Source organism: Panthera leo, chromosome B2 (genome assembly GCF_018350215.1).
Source record: "Panthera leo isolate Ple1 chromosome B2, P.leo_Ple1_pat1.1, whole genome shotgun sequence".
Taxonomy (NCBI): domain Eukaryota; kingdom Metazoa; phylum Chordata; class Mammalia; order Carnivora; family Felidae; genus Panthera; species Panthera leo.
In genome coordinates, this window is record NC_056683.1 from 119,919,481 (window position 1) to 119,938,960 (window position 19,480).

The 19,480-nt window shown below is 36.4% G+C and overlaps 1 protein-coding gene across 10 annotated transcripts in view; it reads left to right on the forward strand.

The window, feature by feature from the left end:
* The window catches only part of EYA4 (EYA transcriptional coactivator and phosphatase 4), a 276,398-nt gene that overhangs the window by 195,402 nt on the left and 61,516 nt on the right, over positions 1-19,480 (forward strand). For all 10 annotated transcript variants that reach the window (XM_042939863.1, XM_042939862.1, XM_042939868.1 and 7 more), the window contains one exon: positions 11,327-11,451. In XM_042939863.1, the coding sequence (XP_042795797.1) occupies positions 11,327-11,451 (125 nt within the window). The remainder of the gene's footprint in view (positions 1-11,326; positions 11,452-19,480) is intronic.

The following is a 19,480-nucleotide window of genomic DNA, read 5'->3' on the forward strand; positions in this document are numbered from 1 at the left end:
TTTGTTGGGAGGATTATTCCACACCGCCAGCATTTGCAAAGCACCGACGCATCTCCTGAGGGGCCTTAATAGATGAGACATTGAATTCTCTGCAGTGTTGCCTTCCACCTGGGAAAGAGACAGTCCTGTAATTGAAACCTAGCCTATGCATTATCATCCCTCCTGCCTGCCCCTCCGGTGCTTTACAAATTAAAAGATCTCCAAGGCTCAGCCTGCTTTCCAGCTGCCAGCCCCTGGTAGACATGAGGGAGCCAGAAGGGACCAGGTGGAACAGTTTTGAGTTGCACTAAGCACACAGCACAAGGAGGTTGGCCGGAACTTCCCAATGAATATTTATACCAGCCCCATGTCTCATCTTGCTCTTTGGCATGGATCAGAGTCCTGAGCTGCTGCTGATTTCAAGGGCCCTGCATTGTTTTTGGACCTGCTCCGTGAAGTATTATGTCAGATGAGAAATGGGCCCCAGGTTCCTATCACTAAGATGGCTGGTCCACTTTTTTTTTTTTTTTTTTTTAATGGAGACTATCATGTTATAGTGTCATAAAGATGGGGCAGTGGGGGAGTTCCCTGACGTCTCCTGGCATTGCTGGCCCATGAGTCATACACTCAACTACTGTTTACTATGGAGTGGAACTTTAATTGCTTACGTTTACAGCCACACAGTACTCTAGTTTGTGTATTGCTGCATTTTCTTTTTTTTTTTTGTAGGGGTTTTATTTTTGTTTGCTAAGGTCACTTATCACAGGGCTCCCTCATCATATTTCACATTCTGATCCCTCGTGGCAGGTGCTAACTTCCTTGCGTTCAAAGTGAATGGGTTGAGTAACCTCATAAAGATACAGAATGTCTTGGCATAAAAAGGAAGAGAGCGCAGAATGCCTGTCTATGGAAGACTCTCGGTGTTATTTAGGGAGCCCTGTAAACCTGAGAAGATATTTGGAAAACCATCTACACACACACCCATTAACTTTTTCTAGGTAGTAGATCACAGACTTATATTCATGTTTCGGATTCCCAGTCCGTATTTTTATGTAATACATAAGCTCCCACCTTACGTATATTTTATCATCGTATTGCTTAAGATAAGTAATTTTTTCATTGTTTCTTTATGTGACATAAAGTGTAGAGAGCAAAATTGTTATGAATTGTTGATCCCAAAATTATGTTCTTGGACAATTAAATGTAAATAATTAGTGGGCTGTGATCACAAGAATGCAGTACGAGTTCTCTCAGCAGAAGGCATACAGAATAGCTTCATAGTCTTTTGTGACGGCAATACCAGAAACGAGGAACAAAGGCATGCATTATATGAAGTACATCTAGAATTCAACAAGGTGTGTGTCAAAGCCTCTTGATATGTTTATGAGGGTGGGGGAATGACAGAAAAACACAGACTGCCTGATGGTACTACTATTAACTCGATAATTATTCCTGAGGAGTTGAGATAAGTCTGAAGGTACACCTCTAAGCGTCCTCTTCAAGATCTGTCCTTGACCTTGGCCTTTTCAACATGCTTCTGTGATTCGGCATCGAAGGCATGCTAAGGAAGTTTATTGGTATCATGGCACAGGGGAAAAGTACATTGAACAGTAGAATCAGAATCTAATGGGACAAGCGGAAACAGCAGACTTGTTCCAACAGGATGGCATCAGGAGGAACGCACAAGAAGCTGTTTACTTGAGGTCCAGTGCCAACTCCGTGTGTAGTGACTGAGAGAAAACAGGACTGTAAATCCTAACATGGGACAAAGACGTACGGGTCTGGTTAGCTGACTTTCAGTTAAATTAGTACCACAAAGTGCCTGCTGGCTAATGTACTCTTCAGGCTGTGCTGATGCGTCCATAGCAAGAGTTGTAAGGTTTGGTATTTTGTACCTACACTTTGTACCTATAAAGGCTCTAGGTCAGGACAGCCCTCTCTGATGTTTGAAGGGCGGATACGGGAAAGAAGGTTAGGCTTGACCCATGTCAGTGGGCTAAATTTCTTGTAAAACCAAAGTCCCATGGAAACTGTATATGGGAATCTTCCTAATAGTAAGATTGATCTGAAAATGAAATGGGCCGCCTCTTAAGGAAACCGTTTTCTTGTTAACACAGGTTTGCAAACAGACAAATCAAGCATTTATTGACGGTGTTGTGGAAATGATTGTAGTAATAGCTAACATTTATTAAGATCTGTATGCCAAAGTCCATGCTCTGTGTGTGTGTGTGTGTGTGTGTGTGTGTGTGTGTGAATGGGGGGGGGGTGGGGGAGAGATCTTATTTACATGCAGTAGCCCTCTAGTGGATATTATTGTCTCCATTTTTGAGCCTAAGTTTCGGTGACTGGTAAATGGTAGAGGCAGATTTTAAAACCCAAGCCTGAGTCTACTGTGTAGGCTCTTAACGCTGCCTTCACAGCCTCAAGCATAAAATGGTATTGTTTTTTCTGTTTTTCAATGTCTTTATTTATTTTTGAGAGAAGAAGAGCACAAGCGGGGGAGGGGAGGTGCAGAAAGAGAGAGGGGGGCCGAGGATCCAAAGCAGGCTCCACACTGACAGCACAGAGCCTGAGGTGGGGCTTAAACTCACAAACCTTGAGATCATGACCTTAGCTGAAGTCGGAGGCACAACCGACCGAGCCACCCAGGCACCCCGTAAAATGGTATTTTTGCATTTGAGGACATTGAATGTCCCTTCAGAGCCTGAAATTCTGTCATCTTTATTTAATATATTATGTTAATGCTTTGCTCTCTTTAATTCAGCTTTCTACTGTTGAAAAACCCTCATTCATTCCTCCAGTTTGATCCCTACTGGTAGAGTTTTTCTCAGAAAAAGAGTCCATGTATTCTGGTATAATTGATGGCATTAGCTGTTTTAATTGTGGCCTTCAGCTTTCCTTCTTACTAAAGGGAAATAGTTTCCTGCTTCATTAACCATGGTTTGTAACTGATCTAACAGAAACGTGAGTCCTGTACCATTCAAATAGTGCTTGGAAAATTCATTAGACTTTTTTTCTTTGTTTACAGGTTAAGTGGGAGGGAGGGCTTTAAAAGCCTAAATTTAGAGATATGCCTCTGTTTTTAAAAAATATTTACTCGCATTTCTTTGGTGGGGAAACCATGTTTTATCGGGATAATTTGTTAGGATCATAGTGAAGAAAGGGCCAGAGTTGCAGATCTCAAGGGTAGAGCTACAAGCCCTGGAAAGGAAAGACTGTAAAAGTGTCCAGAGAACAGTGTGTTCATGGCTTTATTTGCTTTTACTCCAGGGCCTGAGGTCACCCTGGCAGACAGGTCACATGTGCTGCAAGCATTCATGCTGGCCTCAGGGACAGGCATGAGGTCACTGGCAAAGTGCAAGAACAGCTCCCATTATGCATGGACCATTTTCTTGATACTTGTTTCTAGGGGTCTTCTTTGACCTACATTTCCTCTTCTGTATAGTGGGACCCAGTTCTGACCATGTCTGGGAAAATGGGTTCATGATGGCCTCCTTCCAGGGCAGTCTGTTCACCTGATCAATGACATAATGGATCTACATCCACTGGAGAGGATCCACACCTCCCAATCTACTGCCAGAGGAGAAACTGGCATAGCTTTGCAGCTGTGACAAGGGTTTCTTGGATTCTAATCTGAAACGTGTTGGTTTAAGATGGCCTGGCATTGTTACCTGGTGAGCTTTCTTCAGAATGTGGGAGCTGGTACTCAGTAGTGACATGCCGTGACTTTCATCTGATCTAAGTTGACCGAGTCGCTGTATCTTATTTTTTTCTTCCACAGTGGCTTTCTTTACCCATGCACAGCATCTCCCCTTTCCCCCTAACACATGAGTACACACACACACACACACACACACACATACACACAATTTCTTACTTGTTTGGGAGATCGAACACTGTACATACAGATATGAAAGCTTCCACACACATTCACATCAGAGAGCTGATCCTTGTTTCCCTCCACCTCTTCCCTTGCTTTCCACTGGCCTGCAAGTTCTCTGAAGACACTTTATGTATTCTTAGAACTGTCTCTAGCACATAGCAGATGTTCAGTGTTTTCTGAACTAGACTACATTTGACTCCAAGTGACTCAGACCACTTCATCTACATTTTTCCTATTCCTATCTTATTATTCACTCATTAGCACTCACTAAGTATCCTGCACAATTCTAAGTGTAGAGAAAAAAACAAACAATGAATAAGATAGAAAATAATCCCTGTCCTAATGGAGCTAAGATGCGCATTATTTAAGTGGAAGCTGATGTTGTTACTCCTACTTTGCAGCTAAGGGGAATTAAGGTTTATATTAGGAAAGGAAGTGATAAGCAAAGCAAATGCTTGAACTCTTTCCTTAAATTCATTCTGGTGGTTACAAGGAAGATCAACAGCGTGAGACATATAGCTGGGCACACATATCGTCCACTTTATGCAAAGAAAATAAGCTGGTATGATAGTGAATGTCCTTGAAAGTATTGGATGCTTTTGCACATTTCTTGGGTCATGAAGGATTGATGGAATCTCAGCCTATAGATTACCAGGATCTGTGCAGAAGGAATTATGGCTTCTGAGTTAGAGTAGACTCTAAAATACACAAATATAAAGCTTACTCCATCGGGTTTCAGGAGGATATTTCAGTCGGTTAGACACAAATTCCATTTATGCTACAGAAGAATTTCAGAAAAGGACCATGACACTAGTTGAATGTGACCTGCAATTCTTTATTTTTTATTTTTTTTTTAAATTTTTTTTTTTCAACGTTTTTTATTTATTTTTGGGACAGAGAGAGACAGAGCATGAACGGGGGAGGGGCAGAGAGAGAGGGAGACACAGAATCGGAAACAGGCTCCAGGCTCCGAGCCATCAGCCCAGAGCCTGACGCGGGGCTCGAACTCACGGACCGCGAGATCGTGACCTGGCTGAAGTCGGACGCTTAACCGACTGCGCCACCCAGGCGCCCCTATTTTTTAAATGAGTTTTTGTGTTTGTGGATAAATTCATTTTTTTAAATTGTCCAGATTGATGCTAGTATTCACATGGCCTTATGACATAAGGGCCACTAAAAAAAGGGTTGAAACAGACATCTTGGGGGCGGGAGGAGGGGGAAAGGGTCATCTTTAAAGGTGGTAGTAACAAGTATAGATTTGGCAGAGTTGATGCTTGTATTGACCTCAGTAATTTTTGAAAACCATTCAGGATGTTTTATTGCAGGGTTATACATTCCTGATTGTGGTTTCACAGTGTGAAAAAATTAAAGTCACTTTGAAAAACGGGAAACATACAGTGTGCGACAGAAAGAACCTGGGCTTTGCCATCAGATAGACACAAGTTCGAATTCTAGTGCTGCCACTCTCTACCTACATGGTCTTGGGCAGGCCGTGTATCCTCTTTAAGCCTCAATTGCTTCACCTATAAACTGTGGAAAGTAATATGCATATCAGTGTGTTATTGTAAAGACCAAAGGAGAGAATATATAAGAAGTTCCAGGCATAGAATGCGTCATACCATAGGTACTGAGCAAAAATGGTACCATTAATCATTTTCTGCTGTTAAAGTCTATGGTAAATTTTATATTTTGTATATTCCGTTTTATGCAAAGCAGATTTAAACAGAAACTGACATTTCAGAATTAAATTGATTACAGAACATGCAGTAGGAAGCACAGAAATCTTCTTGCTATATAGTGTGTGGTAGTAATGCACGTCTATTCTCGAACGGGTATTTTAATTTTAAGAAATCTCAGCCCACTAAAGTGATTCAAGCAAAGAGAACTTATTGTAAAGATTCAGATAATTGCACTTTGGTTTCCTGGAAACTGGAATATAAAATACCAAGACCACTTTTGTTTTGCAGAAACAGCATAGTTTTCCTCCTCTCTTCAGTGTATTTGACTGTAATGTGCCTAAGTATGGTTTTCTTTTCCTTTGGCTCATTTGTTGTTCATTGTATTTCAAGGATCTGTGGGTTGGTGTTTCATCGAATTTGGAGAAATTTTGGCCATTACTTACTTCAGTATTATTCTGTTTCATTCTCTTTCTCGCTTCCCAATAATATTACACAAGTTACTTATACTCAGTTTAATTAGTCTGCCCCAATTTTTGTCATGCTGCTCTAATTTAAGTAATTTCTAATGGCCCAGCTTCAGATTTACTGATTCTTTCTTTTGCAGTGTCTAATCTGCTGTTAAATTTATCCAAAGAATATTTTTATTTAATATATTATAATTTTTGTTCTAGAATTTTCATTTTTTTAATTTCCATTTCTTTTCTATATGCAATATAGATATATATATGTATATTGCATATACATATTAATGTACCTAAATCTGAGATATATATAAATATGTACAGATTATATATATAAATGTATTATATGTATATATAAATATATATGGCACACATGTATATATATGTGTGTGTATATATATATGTAACATATTTATTTATATGTATATACCTTGTGTGGGTATATATCTTTTCCTGTAAATTATTTTATATATTTATAATAATTTTTAAATCCTTATCTGCTAATTCTAAAACCTGGGTCATAAACAGACCTGCTTCTGTTTACTATGTTTTCTCTTCGCTAGGGTTCACATTTTCCTACTTCTTGTTATGACTCAAAATATTATCCCTGTTTGGGATTCTCTCTCTCCCTCTCTCTGTGTCCTTCCCCTGCTTGTGCTCTTTTTCTTTCTCAAAATAAATAAATAAGCTTTAAAAATATTTATGGCGTTTTCAACATTATATACAAAAACTCAGTAGAGGCTGAAGCATAGTATTTGTTTTGTTGTGTTTATTTCTCAAGTAGTCTAAGTAAGTCCTTGTCTCTGGCTGACAGTTAAGGTGAGGGTTTGAGCATTCACTTTCCCCTTAAGAGTTGAGATGAGCAGGAGGGGAACTTCCAATCTCTTGAACAACCATCATTCGAACTTCCAGTCTTCTGAATAACTATCATTTTGATATTTCAATATTTGAACTGGAGCAGCATTGACTGAAGTTTCAGATATTTTTGGTTCATGTTTCAATCTAGTACTGGCAAGACGTTGTACCTGTAATTTGGTAAATGCACTCATCTATTCTAGTGTGTTTTGTTTTGTTTTTATAGATTTCTCAGTGTTTTCTACATAACTAATAATGTTATCTGTGAATTAGCAGTATTTTTTCTCTCTTTCAAAACTTTACCTCTTTTATTTATTTATTTTTGTCCTCTGATACTAGCTAATATTACCAGGCAAATGTGTTGAAATGGGAAAAACAGCCAGCTATCCCTGCCTTGATTCTGATCTTTAGGAGAAAAAACTCAATATTTTTTCATTAAATATGATAGATTTTTCAAGCATGGTCTTTATCAGATGTGAGGAAAATACTTTTAGTTTGCTGAGAGTTTGTATCATGAATGGATGATGAATATTGTCAAATGCTTTTTTTGTACTTGAAATAATATTCTGTTACTATATTGAATTGCATTATTTGATTTCCAAATGTTTTTTAAGTTTATTTGTTAACATGAGAGAGAGAGAGGGGAGGGACAGAAAGAGAGGGAGAGAGAGAATTCCAAGCAGGCTCCACACTACCAGCACAGAGCCCAGTGCAGGGCTTGACCTCACGAACTGGGAGATCATGAACTGAGCTGAAATCAAGAGTCAGATGCTTAACCCACCCACGCACCCCAATTTTCAAATTTTAAATAAACTTTTCATTCTTGGATAAAACCCACTTGGTTATGATATATTAATCATTTTATTGCTACATTTCACTTGATAATATTTTGTTAATTATTTTTATCTACGTTCATGAAAAATAGAGATCCGTATTTTTTTTTTCAAAATTGTTTTTGTCAAGTTTTAAATGAGGGTAATCCTTTTCTCATACAATTGAGTGAAATGTATTCCCTCCTGTTTTTTTTTTTTTTTTCAAGAATTTATAACAGACTGAACTTTTCCTTAAATATTTACTAGAATTCACTAAGAAAACTATATGGCCCTAGAGTTGTTTTTGTTTGTTGTTTTGGGGTTTTTTGGGGGAAGGGGAAATGTTTAATTATGAATTCAATTTCTTTAACTGATAGAGGACTATTTGCATTTTGTATTTTTTATTGGGTCAGGTTTATAGGTTGTGTCTTTTAAGAATTTCACTGATTTTATCTAAAGTGGTGAATGCTTTGACACAATGTTCATAATATGTCTTCATCATCCTTTATAATATTTTGGTATCTCTAACAGTGATCTTTTGGATTTGTAAATTGTCTCCATTATACATAGATTTTCTAGTTTAATTATTTATGCTCTTTATTGTTTCCTTTTATTTACTTTGGGTTTAATTTGCTTTTCTTTCACTAATTTATTAGTGTAGAAACTTAGGTCACAGATTTTAAACCCTTTTCCTTTTCTAATATAATCGTATAAAGTTATAAATTTCTCATTAACTACTGCTTTATTTGCATTTCACAAGTGATTTGATGTTGCTTTTTTGTTTTAAAGACTATTTTTTCTTCAGCTAAAGTTCCACAGCACAGTTGAGAGTATGGTACAGAGGTTTCCCATATACCCTCTGCTCCAACTTGAATTCTCTTGACATTGACTTTTGAAGAGAAGTTTTTAATTTTAATAAACCCAGCTTATCATTATTTTTTTTTCATGGATTCTGTCTTTGGTGGTGTTTTCAAAACTCAAAGTCATTCCCAAAGTCATCTAGTTTTCTCTTATGTTATCTTCTAGGAGTTTTATAGTTTTGCATTTTGTATCTAGGTCTGTGATCAATTTTGAATTAATTTTTGTGACGAGTATAGTGTAGGGTCTGTGTCTAGTTTGTGTGTGTGTGTGTGTGTGTGTGTGTGTGTGTGTGTGTGTGTCTAGTTTTTCCAGCTCCATTTATTAGAGAAACTGTCTTTACTCCACGGTATTGTCTTTGCTACTCTGTCAAAGATCAGTTGACTGCATGTGGGGTGATTTGATGTGTTTTCATTATTATTTTGTCCTGAGTATTTTCTACATTTGTTTCTACATTTATTTGTGATTTCTTCTTTGACTCATAGGTTACTAAGAATTGTGGGGTTTAATTTTCAAATATTAATGGTTATTTCATGTATTTTACTATTATTTTCTAATTTAATTCATTGTAGCCAGATACTATTCTCTATAAGGTTTAATTGAAAATATAATGATGCTTATTTTATTATACCTACCTTATAGTCCTTTTGATGGACATTCTATGTGCACTTGAAAATAATATGTATTTTTATAATTATTGGGTGTTAGTGTACTATATCAGTACAGTCAGTTATGGCATGTTGATGATAATGTCTACTTTTCCAGTTGGTTACTGTGGAGAGAAAGTTATTAAAGCTCCAAATATGATCATGGACTGATCAGTTTCTTCTTTTGACGCTGTTAGTTTTTGCTTTGTATGTTTTGAGGCTTGGCTAGTAGGTATGCACATCTAGGATTATTATATCCTGAAGGATTTATCATTTATTCCATTTTCTTAATTATCTCTTTTTATCTGCCAATACCGTTCATTTGGAGGGCCGTTTTGTGTGATATTATAGTAGCCCAAACATTTATGTAATGTTTATTATTTACATGTTATATTGTTTTCTGTCCTTGACCCTGAACCTAGTTGTGCCTTATCACGGTTCAAGTTCCCAGGGAACAGACTCTAACATGGAGATTTATGTGCCAGGAGTTTATTGGGTTGTGCTTTCAGTAGTAATACATTTGAGGGGATGAAGGAAACATGATTAGACTGAGAGACTTTGAACTTCAGTGTAGTTGCAACAAAGGTCTCAACTGATCTTCTGGTGGCTCTAGACTTGAGTGACCTTCAGGGTGTGGGAAGTATCTTTATACCCCTTCATGGCCAGTCAGTAGATGAGGGCTAAAGGAAAGAGTGTGATTTGGGGCAAAATGACTCTGGTTGAAATCAAGTCTTGGAAAAGAATTTAGTTGAGAACTAACAGTTGGTAACACTCCCAGCAGCTGTAGGAATGAATTCTGAGCAGTACACCATAGTATCACAGTGTATCTGTATTTAAAGTACTTCTCCGGTAGATCCCTAATAGTTGTCCTGTGTCTGTTTATTCCAATCTGACAATCTTTGGCTCTTCATTGGAGCATTTAGTCCATTGATATTTAGTGTAATCATTGATCTGGTTAGGTGTGAGTATGCTATCTTGCTGTGTGTTTTCTATTTTTCACATATGTTGTTTTTTCCTTTCTCTTTTCCTGGTCTTTGAGGTTAATCAAATTTTTAAATGTTTTATTTTAATTATTCCATTGACTTTTTGTTATACCTGTTAGTATTTTTCTTATTAATATTTAATATTGGGATTACTTGGTGTATCCTAAACATCTTATGCCAAATGAAAGAACCTTAAAAGAATATCATTTTGCCCCACTATCCTTTGTGCTATTGACACATATTTTACTCTTATACCATATTATAAATCGCATAATACAATGTTATAGGTGTTTTTTGTTTCAGTTGGCTGTCTTTCATGAATTAAAAGAAAAACAAAAGATAATCTTTGCATTTACCTATATATTTACATTTCAGCCACTCTTCATTCCTCCCTGTAGATCTGAGTTCTTATCTGGTATCCTTACTTTCAGCTGAAGGTCTTCAGTATTTAGTATAGGGTTGCATGTTGGTTATAAATTCTCTCAATTTTGGTTTATCTCCTGTGTTTCCCTTCTTTCATTGAAGCATGTGTGGCTTCTTTTGGACCACTGTGAAATTCTGCTCTTGTAGTTTCTGTTTCCAAAGAGGGTTAGCCTTTCAAGAGTCTCTGCTCAATTCCAACACATTCCCTGAAACAGAAGTTAAGTCAAGTCTTCTATTCCTGAATAGATACTAAAGTTGTAACAACTCTAACCCTCAGTCCTTAGGCTCAGTTTTAAGCTCTGGGTCCACAAGGTCAGCCAGAAGTTTCAGCTCTGGCTTTGAGTTTATACTTTATTTCACTGGTGCCTGGGGACATCAAATTTTAGGAGTCACATATTTTCAACATTTCTACATGTTTATACTGAAGATGATTAACATAGAAGGGAGGATAATCCATATCAACTCAAACAGCTAAGATGACAGAATCTGCTATCTTCTGTACTTCATTATATACAAGAGTAAGATTACAAATAAACTAATTACGAGGCTCATTACCGTGGAAGTTTTATTTATTTATTAATTGTTGATGGACTGTCATGTTCACCTGGTTAGCAAAGAAGTCTTAGCTATCGGTTTCAGTTCTTACTATGAGATTTCATGTGTGCTCGGTAGAATGATATATGTAGTTTATTAAGAAATTGTTGCTAAGATTTCAGCTTTCTCTCTGTTGCTTCCTGCTTTCCCAGGTCTATGGAAATGCAGGACCTAGCAAGTCCTCATCCTCTTGTCGGAAGTGGTGATACTCCTGGTAGCTCCAAACTGGAGAAAGCTAATCTCAGCAGCACATCGGTCACCACAAATGGGACAGGAGGTAAGTGTACCACCCTGAAGAAACCCGGAATGACGTTTCAGTGTTCGCTATTATTCCACATGTGAGGGATATGCTAATAAGTAACCTTATTAGCAATAACCTAGCCAGTATTATATCCAAGGAATATATATGGCTAATAGGTTATTGATTATGCTGTTGATTTTATTGAAACTTTTACATCTCCTCGGTAGCTGGAAATTTTCGGAAAGAATAAATAGCCCTGAATAACATTTTAAGGGCTTTTAACAAAGCTTCCTTTTTGTATTTGCCCTTGTCAGTATTCGAAAAAAAATACAGAAAATGTGACCGAAAAGATTTGCACTCTGATCTTGAGAGAGAGAGAAGAGAAAAGAAGAGAAGAGAAGAGAAATTATACTAGTTACACTAGTTTTCGGTTTAATTTCGAATTGTAGGGGAAAGGCTACCCCAATTCTTTATTAAAAACCTTTTTCTTAAAAGTGGTTTGAGAATAGAAAAATATGCCTGCTGCATTTTCTTTTCAAAGAGAGTAATACCTAATGTATTTAAAATGAGGATAAAAATTTTTCATATATTTTCTCATTTGATTAACCTATAATTATGGTGAAGCATATGGTAGCAATAATAGTCATTTCAAATATTCTGTCCTACTGATTTTATAGAATGCATTTAGCCATCATAAAATTTGGTCTAATTTTTGCATCAGAATATACAGAGATAACATATATACACACATATTATGTGTAAGCTACTTCTTAAATTATTCACCATCGTTTTTAAGTTTTATATATCTGTTTTAGTCAATAGGAGAAAAATTATATGAAATTTGTTTTAAAATATAAACTAATCATATTATTAGATAACAACATTTGCCACATCATATTTTCTTTTAAATTTTCAATAAGTATTTGTGAAACTGGTACACCTCTTCCCATTTATTTTAAAATAGCTGTGCAAGCTAAAAATTTTTTTTGTAAAGTTGTGTGCATTGCAACTCGCCTGTATTTAATGATGTTTTACACCAAACCCTCTGTAGATTAACATTTTCCTTGTTGATAATGTTTATTTGTCTCTAAACATGCATCTATACTCTTAGCTTATTAATTGGAGGATTGCAAATTTGTAAGATTGTTCAGTGATGATTCCTGGTGCAAGAACATTTGTACTTAAACCTTAACTTGCGTACGTATAGTAAGATTTTTTAAAAGTCTGGAATCAAACCTTGGGAATTCACTAATCGTCAGGTATATATATTTAACCGAACTAAAACAGACCTGATAAAATAAAATGTAAAAGTCATACAGCGCAGGTATAATTTGGGCTAAAAGGTCAGAAAACAGTGCAAGCTTTGAAGACTATTCATGTACGCAGGGCAGGCATTCAGACAATGAATCCTTACGCTGTTCCTGTTCTCAGGGGACAACATGACTGTTTTAAACACTGCAGACTGGTTGCTGAGTTGCAACACCCCCTCTTCTGCAACAAGTATGAGAGATGATGGTACACTGCATGTGTTTGGGTGTGTGGTGTTGCCCTTCTGGTGTGCTTTCTGTCGCTATTTCTGTCTGCCCTTCCTTTTCTGTGTTCGGTACTTGTAAAGAAAAAGGAGAGATAAACGTGACTTTTTGTTGTTTATGGATAAGTTGACCATGTTTTTTTTCTTACCAGCTAGTATTCTAATAGTAGATTCCTTAGATCAGTAGCCTTCTTCTCTGACATTTTTTATAATGTACAAACAGATGCATCTGTTGTTTTTCTAACTACATATCATTCGATTAAGTGGGTAATTCAGCACAGCACTCCTATCAATAAGAGCAGGTGAAGCATATTGTACATGTACACAACCTCAGTCATCGCCATAACCTACAGACTGTCTTTATTTAAATTCTGAACGTGGCAAAAAGATAGTTGCCATCATATGGACTTCAATAAATATTCCTATTAAAATACCTAAAGTAACATAAACATTTAAAATTCCACCATTTAGGGGCGCCTGGGTGGCTCAGTCGGTTGAGCGTCCGACTTTGGCTCAGGTCATGATCTCACAGCTCGTGAGTTCGAGCCCTGCGTCAGGCTCTGTGCTGACGGCTCAGAGCCTGGAGCCTCCTTCTGCTTCTGTGTCTCCCTCTCTCTGTCTGCCCCTAACCCACTCGCATTCTGTCTCTGTCTCTTTCAAAAATAAACATTAAAAAAAAATTTTAAATTCCACCATTTAAAGAATTATCAGTGATGAAAGCTGTACATTTAAAATTATAAATTAATATTAACTCTTACAATACATTGAACTATAGATATTTACTTCATATACATAAAATATATAAAAGTATAAACAAACCCTTTCTAAATCAAAAGTTAATACACTAACAAAATTAAAAACTAAAAGCAAAACTATAACACTAACATGGAATCATCCAATATTAAGATTAAAAAGAAAACCTCCCTACCTATTGGAAATGTGCATTACAAGAAAGAAGTTAGGATAGGCAGTTTGGCTGGACCTTGCTGTGTCTCTGATTAAATCAAAATATATGACCAGTGAATGAAGAATACTCCGTTATGCCCATTATTTATATCTTTATAGTTCTGGCTTGAATTTTTTTTTGATTCCACACTTAAAATATACTTTCTTAAAAAATTTTTAATGTTTACTTATTTTTGTGAGAGAGAGAGAGAGAGAGAACGCGAGTGTGCATGAATGGGGGAGGGGCAGAGAGAGAGGGAGACACAGAATCCAAAGCAGGCTCCAGGCTCCCAGCTGTCAGCACAGAGCCTGATGCGGGGCTGGAACTCACAGATGGTGAGATCGTGACCTGAGCCCAAGTTAGACGCTTACCCAGCTGAGCCTCCCAGGTGCCCCAAAATATACTTTTTATACTTAAAAATATGTTGAAGAATTTAGTTTCTCTTAATTGTAGCTCAGGGGTCTCTTTCTGTAAAGAGCCAGATAGCAAATATTTTAGCTTTTATAGAACATACTGTGTTTGTTTCAACTACTCAGCTCTGCCATCATATCTCAAAAAGCAGCCATGGGCAATGCATAAATAAATTAATGAGACTCATTAGGTTCCAATAAAACCTTATTTATGGGTCCCAGTATTTAAATTTCATAATTGTCAAATCATAAAATATTCTGGTTCTGATGTGTTTTTTTAAAACAGTGTGTTGAAAAACATTTTTTTTTAGCTCACGGCTGTTGTTCTGCTCTAAAATATTCATGTAACACGGACAGCTTTACCATAGTGAATGCGTACAATCAGTGTTTAGTGATTTAGATCTAGTCTCAACCAGAAACATTTTCCTAAGTGTTAAGCATCAGATTCTCCAAGTTCTTAGTGTTAACGTTCAGATTCATGTGGCCGTGTAAAAAAACGAGGACTTCCGTGCCAAGAGGAGGAGCACACTTACTAGCTGTGTCACCTTGAACAAGTTACTTAACCTCTCCAAGCTTCAATCTCTTTCTAAACAGGAGGATGATAATATTTCCTTGGGAAAGCTTTTGTTTTTAATTAGATAGTATATACAAATTGTTTGCCAATAAACATGAGTACATTTCCCTTTCTTTAATTAATAATTCAATTATAACTAGGCAACAGTTTTTAAGGAAGTTGAAAACATGCATCGTGTTAAAAGACTCTCCAGTGCTTTGTCACGTAATAAATTCTTCTGCATTTAGAATGTGTAAACCGGCCAAAGAAGATAAACTTTTAGTAGTAAAATATTAGGTGTACTTTGATTATTAATGATACAGTCCTAGTGGCAGATTGAGATGAAATTTATGAATTTATGGATTTTAATCACGTTGGAGTACTTACTGTATGGGTGTATGTTGGGTGTCTATAACACAGACAAGGATTTGGTGCATAATCTCTCCCATTGACTGTAATCTTGGAGTTTTTTGTTGGAATTGGATCACTGTAAAATTATAATGAAAGGAAAAAGCAAAAGCTAAGTTCATGGCTTTTCAAAATCCTTCCATTAACTTTGAGATTTTCAAAAAGATTTTAATTGCATAGTTTTTACTAATATGAATAAATTCATAGTGTCACCTTAATATCCTACCATACTACATTGGTACTCTTTAAATGCATTACATTAGGGGCGCCCGGGTGGCTCAGTCGGTTGAGCCACCGACTTCAACTCAAGTCACGATCTCACAGCTTGTGAGTCCGAGCCCCACATTGGCCTCTGTGCCGACAGCGCGGAGCTTGATTCGGATTCTGTGTCTCCCTCTCTCTCTGCCCCAACCCACTCACATTCTGTCTCTGTCCCTCTCAACAATAAATAAACATTAAAAAAATTTAAATATATTACATTATCCTTGAAGTGATTTAAAATGCTTCAACACCGTAGTCTTAATTGTATAATTACATCTGCAGACTGATACCGGAAACTAATTTTCCTTTCAAACTTTTGTTGCTTATAAAATTGTTAAAATGTAGAAGTGTAATAAATGCGCTCATACCCTAGCATACAGGCCAGTGGTCAACACACTTTTTCTGTAAAAGGTCAGATAGTGAATATTTCAAGCTTGCAAGCTACTGTTGCACAAAAACAGCCATAGACAATGCATCAATGAAAGGCCTTGGCTGTATTCAAACACAAGTTAATCTATGAATACTGAAATTTGAATTCAAAAAAATTTTCACAGGTCACAAATATTCTTCTTTTGATACTCTTCAACTGTTAAAAAATGTAAAAGCCATTCTTAGCGCACAGACTACACAGAAACAGGCCATGGGGAAGATTTGGCACGTGGGATGCAGTTTGCCCACTCCTGATACAGGGCTATACGTATTCTCTATATACTTCGTTATATGCATATTTAGGCATGTAAATGCATGCCAGTCATATGAAAAGGTACTTCCAGGTATAGGTAAGATTTTAATTTGCTTAATGGTGTCAAGATTCATGATTAGCTATACTTTGCAAAAACACTTATGTCTGTTGGGATTGCTTAGGGTAGGATCAAAAAGTGGATTTTCACTTTCTCAATTAAAACGTATCAAGTTCCTGTTATATGCCAGGTTCTGTGCTAGGAAATGGGAACCCAGTGACCTATATAGAATGTGATATTGTCCAGCAAGGGACCAAAAGTCTAGCAGAAGGAAACAGAGAAGCAAATAATGAGTGCATAATGTGTTCAAGGTGGGTACATAGCACAGGGAGGGAATATTTGATTATACATGGAGATTAAGAAGCTACTTTAAAGAGAAGGTTTGGGGGAACCAAAATTGGACATTCTGATCAGGTTTATAGCATTTTCTGTATTTGAAAACCTACATGTCGTAGGAAAGAATCTTCCAGAATTTTAAATATAGAGGTGATTGACTCATGCAAAGGATTTGTTTCTGGATGTTCTGTGTTCGTGCAATAGAGCCATCTACCATCGTGGCTCTACTCTTTTTAGATTTTCTTTTTTGGAATGAAAGCCATACATTGCTTTGTCAAATTGTTTGACAAAATTAAACACTTTCTGGATATTTAGGAACGAAAGGTGCTTGGAGCTCATAGATTTTAAGGTGAATATATTGATACAGACGAACATAAATCATAGGCTGTACTAATTATTAAAACCGGTAGGCGATACTGTGTGCTCCCCTGTAGTGTTATAAATTGTACCTTCCTGATCTCACTGTGCCTGAAATTCTTTTTAGAACCTGTGCTGTCAGAAGGAGCTGTGGGTGATTTTGTGGTTCAGAAAGGAGGATATTTTGAGTTAACGTATAGATGTCTTTTAAAGGCAGATTTTGGAAGTGAATGTAAAATGTAAATTACTTGCATTACTTTCTCTTTCAAGAATGAAGTCTGCTATTACAACTAATGAACACCAACTTTGAATTTTTACAATAAAGCAGACTTTCTCCACAAATAATTAATGTACATTCATGTTGTACTTGAGTTCCAAAGATAATCTGAACAGGCAAGGTTAAATGTGCTTCAAAAATATGCATAGGAGGGTCTGGATGAAGGTTGAGGCATGAAGAGAGGAAACCAGTGTAGCCATAGCTGAAAGCTGACAAGAATCACATACAATCTTGATTTAATCCATAGATATCAATTATCTCTGAAGGTGAAAAATAAAAGCCAATTATACCAATATATTAAAATCAATATATTAAAATTATTTTGACTTTTTTCTTTTTTTTCCCCAGTGTTTCCAATGCTCTCTGAAAAAGATCCAAATTGTAAATGCATAACTAGTAGCGGGGTGCTGACAATACAAATATTTCTTGAATAATAAGTTCTGTACAAAGGGCTATCTATAGTCTCTCATTGCATTGTAAGAAAAACCCTGAACTACTGGATTAATCCTGGATCCTAAATTACTTATTTTGAACATACAGAAGGGCAAAAACCACAGTGCTCTTAAGGGCAGTAAAATATGATCATTATTTTTGATATCAAAACATTTGTAAATTTCATTTTGTTGAAAAATATGTCTATCTCTTATAAAAGATTGTCCCAGGGACGCCTGGGTGGCTCGGTAGGTTAAGCGTCCGACTTCAGCTCAGGTCATGATCTCACTGTTGGTGGGTTCAAGCCCCGCATTGGGCGTTGAGCTGACAGCTCAGAGCCTGGAGCCTGCTTCGGATTCTGTTTCTCCCCCCTCTCTCTCTGCCCCTCCCCCACTTGCACTCTGTCTCTGTCTCTTAAAAATAAATAAATGTTAAAAAAAATTTTTTTAAGTGTCCCTTCCACTTTATAGCATGTAATAATTGTGTACATTGTCCTGATAAGTTCAAAGCCCTATTGAACCTCTATGTTAATTTGAGAAAAATGAAATACAGTCAGAAAAAAATACATTTGAACATGACACTGAATATACACTGATAATCATTTGGAATGAGGATTTTGTGTGTTTTAGAAAACAGTAAGATATTTCATTGATGGCTATCTTTCTAGTAATGCCTTACACATATGTAACTAAAAAAATTTTGCCTGCCACTACAAAAGTATATAGTATATCAATTTCAAGTGCAGAAACAAAAGCAAGACAAAAAATGGAATACATTTCAAATATGTTTGGACCTTTATTGAAAATGACCTGCAGTGTTCAAACTTTATAATTAAAGTAGTGTTTTCTTTAGACGAGTTACCTGTTTTATTATAAATATTAAGATACTCGTTCATATCCTAACATCTTTCTAACCAACGAATCATATACGGAATATCCATTTCACTTCTCTTAAGTTTCCTGCCCCTGAAAAAGCAAATTATTGATCATGATTTGATGGTTTTTTTTAAAAAAACAAACCAAAATAACTGCATTTTACTTGAAGCTCAAGAGATGTTTGTTGATACCCACTTAACTTGAAAATACTTTATTTTCTGTGGTAGCGTAATTAAAGTTCCCTCTTTTCCCCTTTGTTCTTATCTGCATATGAAAAATAGATGAGCATTAATGTGCAGTTTTTCCCCAAATGTTAACACCCATTTGTTGAATGATTGCTTTAAAACCCATGCATGTTAGTACACTGAACATACCTTGACATTTACGCTTTACTTCATGTACTTTCTACGGATGCCTTTTCTCAGTAAAATGAAACTTCTCTGTCTGTCTTTGACTAAATGCAGACCTTTAAAATTTTAATGAGAGATGTTTCCACTATAATGAATGCAGCCACAAACTCTTTGTCTCCCTTTTCTTCCTTCTCCTTTGACCATCTGAAACTTTCAAATTGAGGACATTATAATCACTATCAATACAAAGTTGGGATCCACAGTAACATAACTAATCCCTGTGTCTGGCTCCTGGACTACTTTTGTAGACCCAGCTCACGTTCTGATCCTTTCTCCTCTATTCACAAATATGTAATACCTTCTATTTTACAAGTATTATTTATAGATTTAGGAAATTAGCCAGTATTAGAATTTGGAAGTTTCAAGAGACTGTCTTCTTGTATGAATTTTGAGGAAGGCTTCGGACTCTGCTTTTTTTGTCAGAAGTCACAAGTGGACATTGCATCGCAGAGAAACTTTACATCCATCTAGGTCACACTCTGGGTCATCATACAGATGAAAGGGATTCTGGATTAGTTAGTGCTTCCTG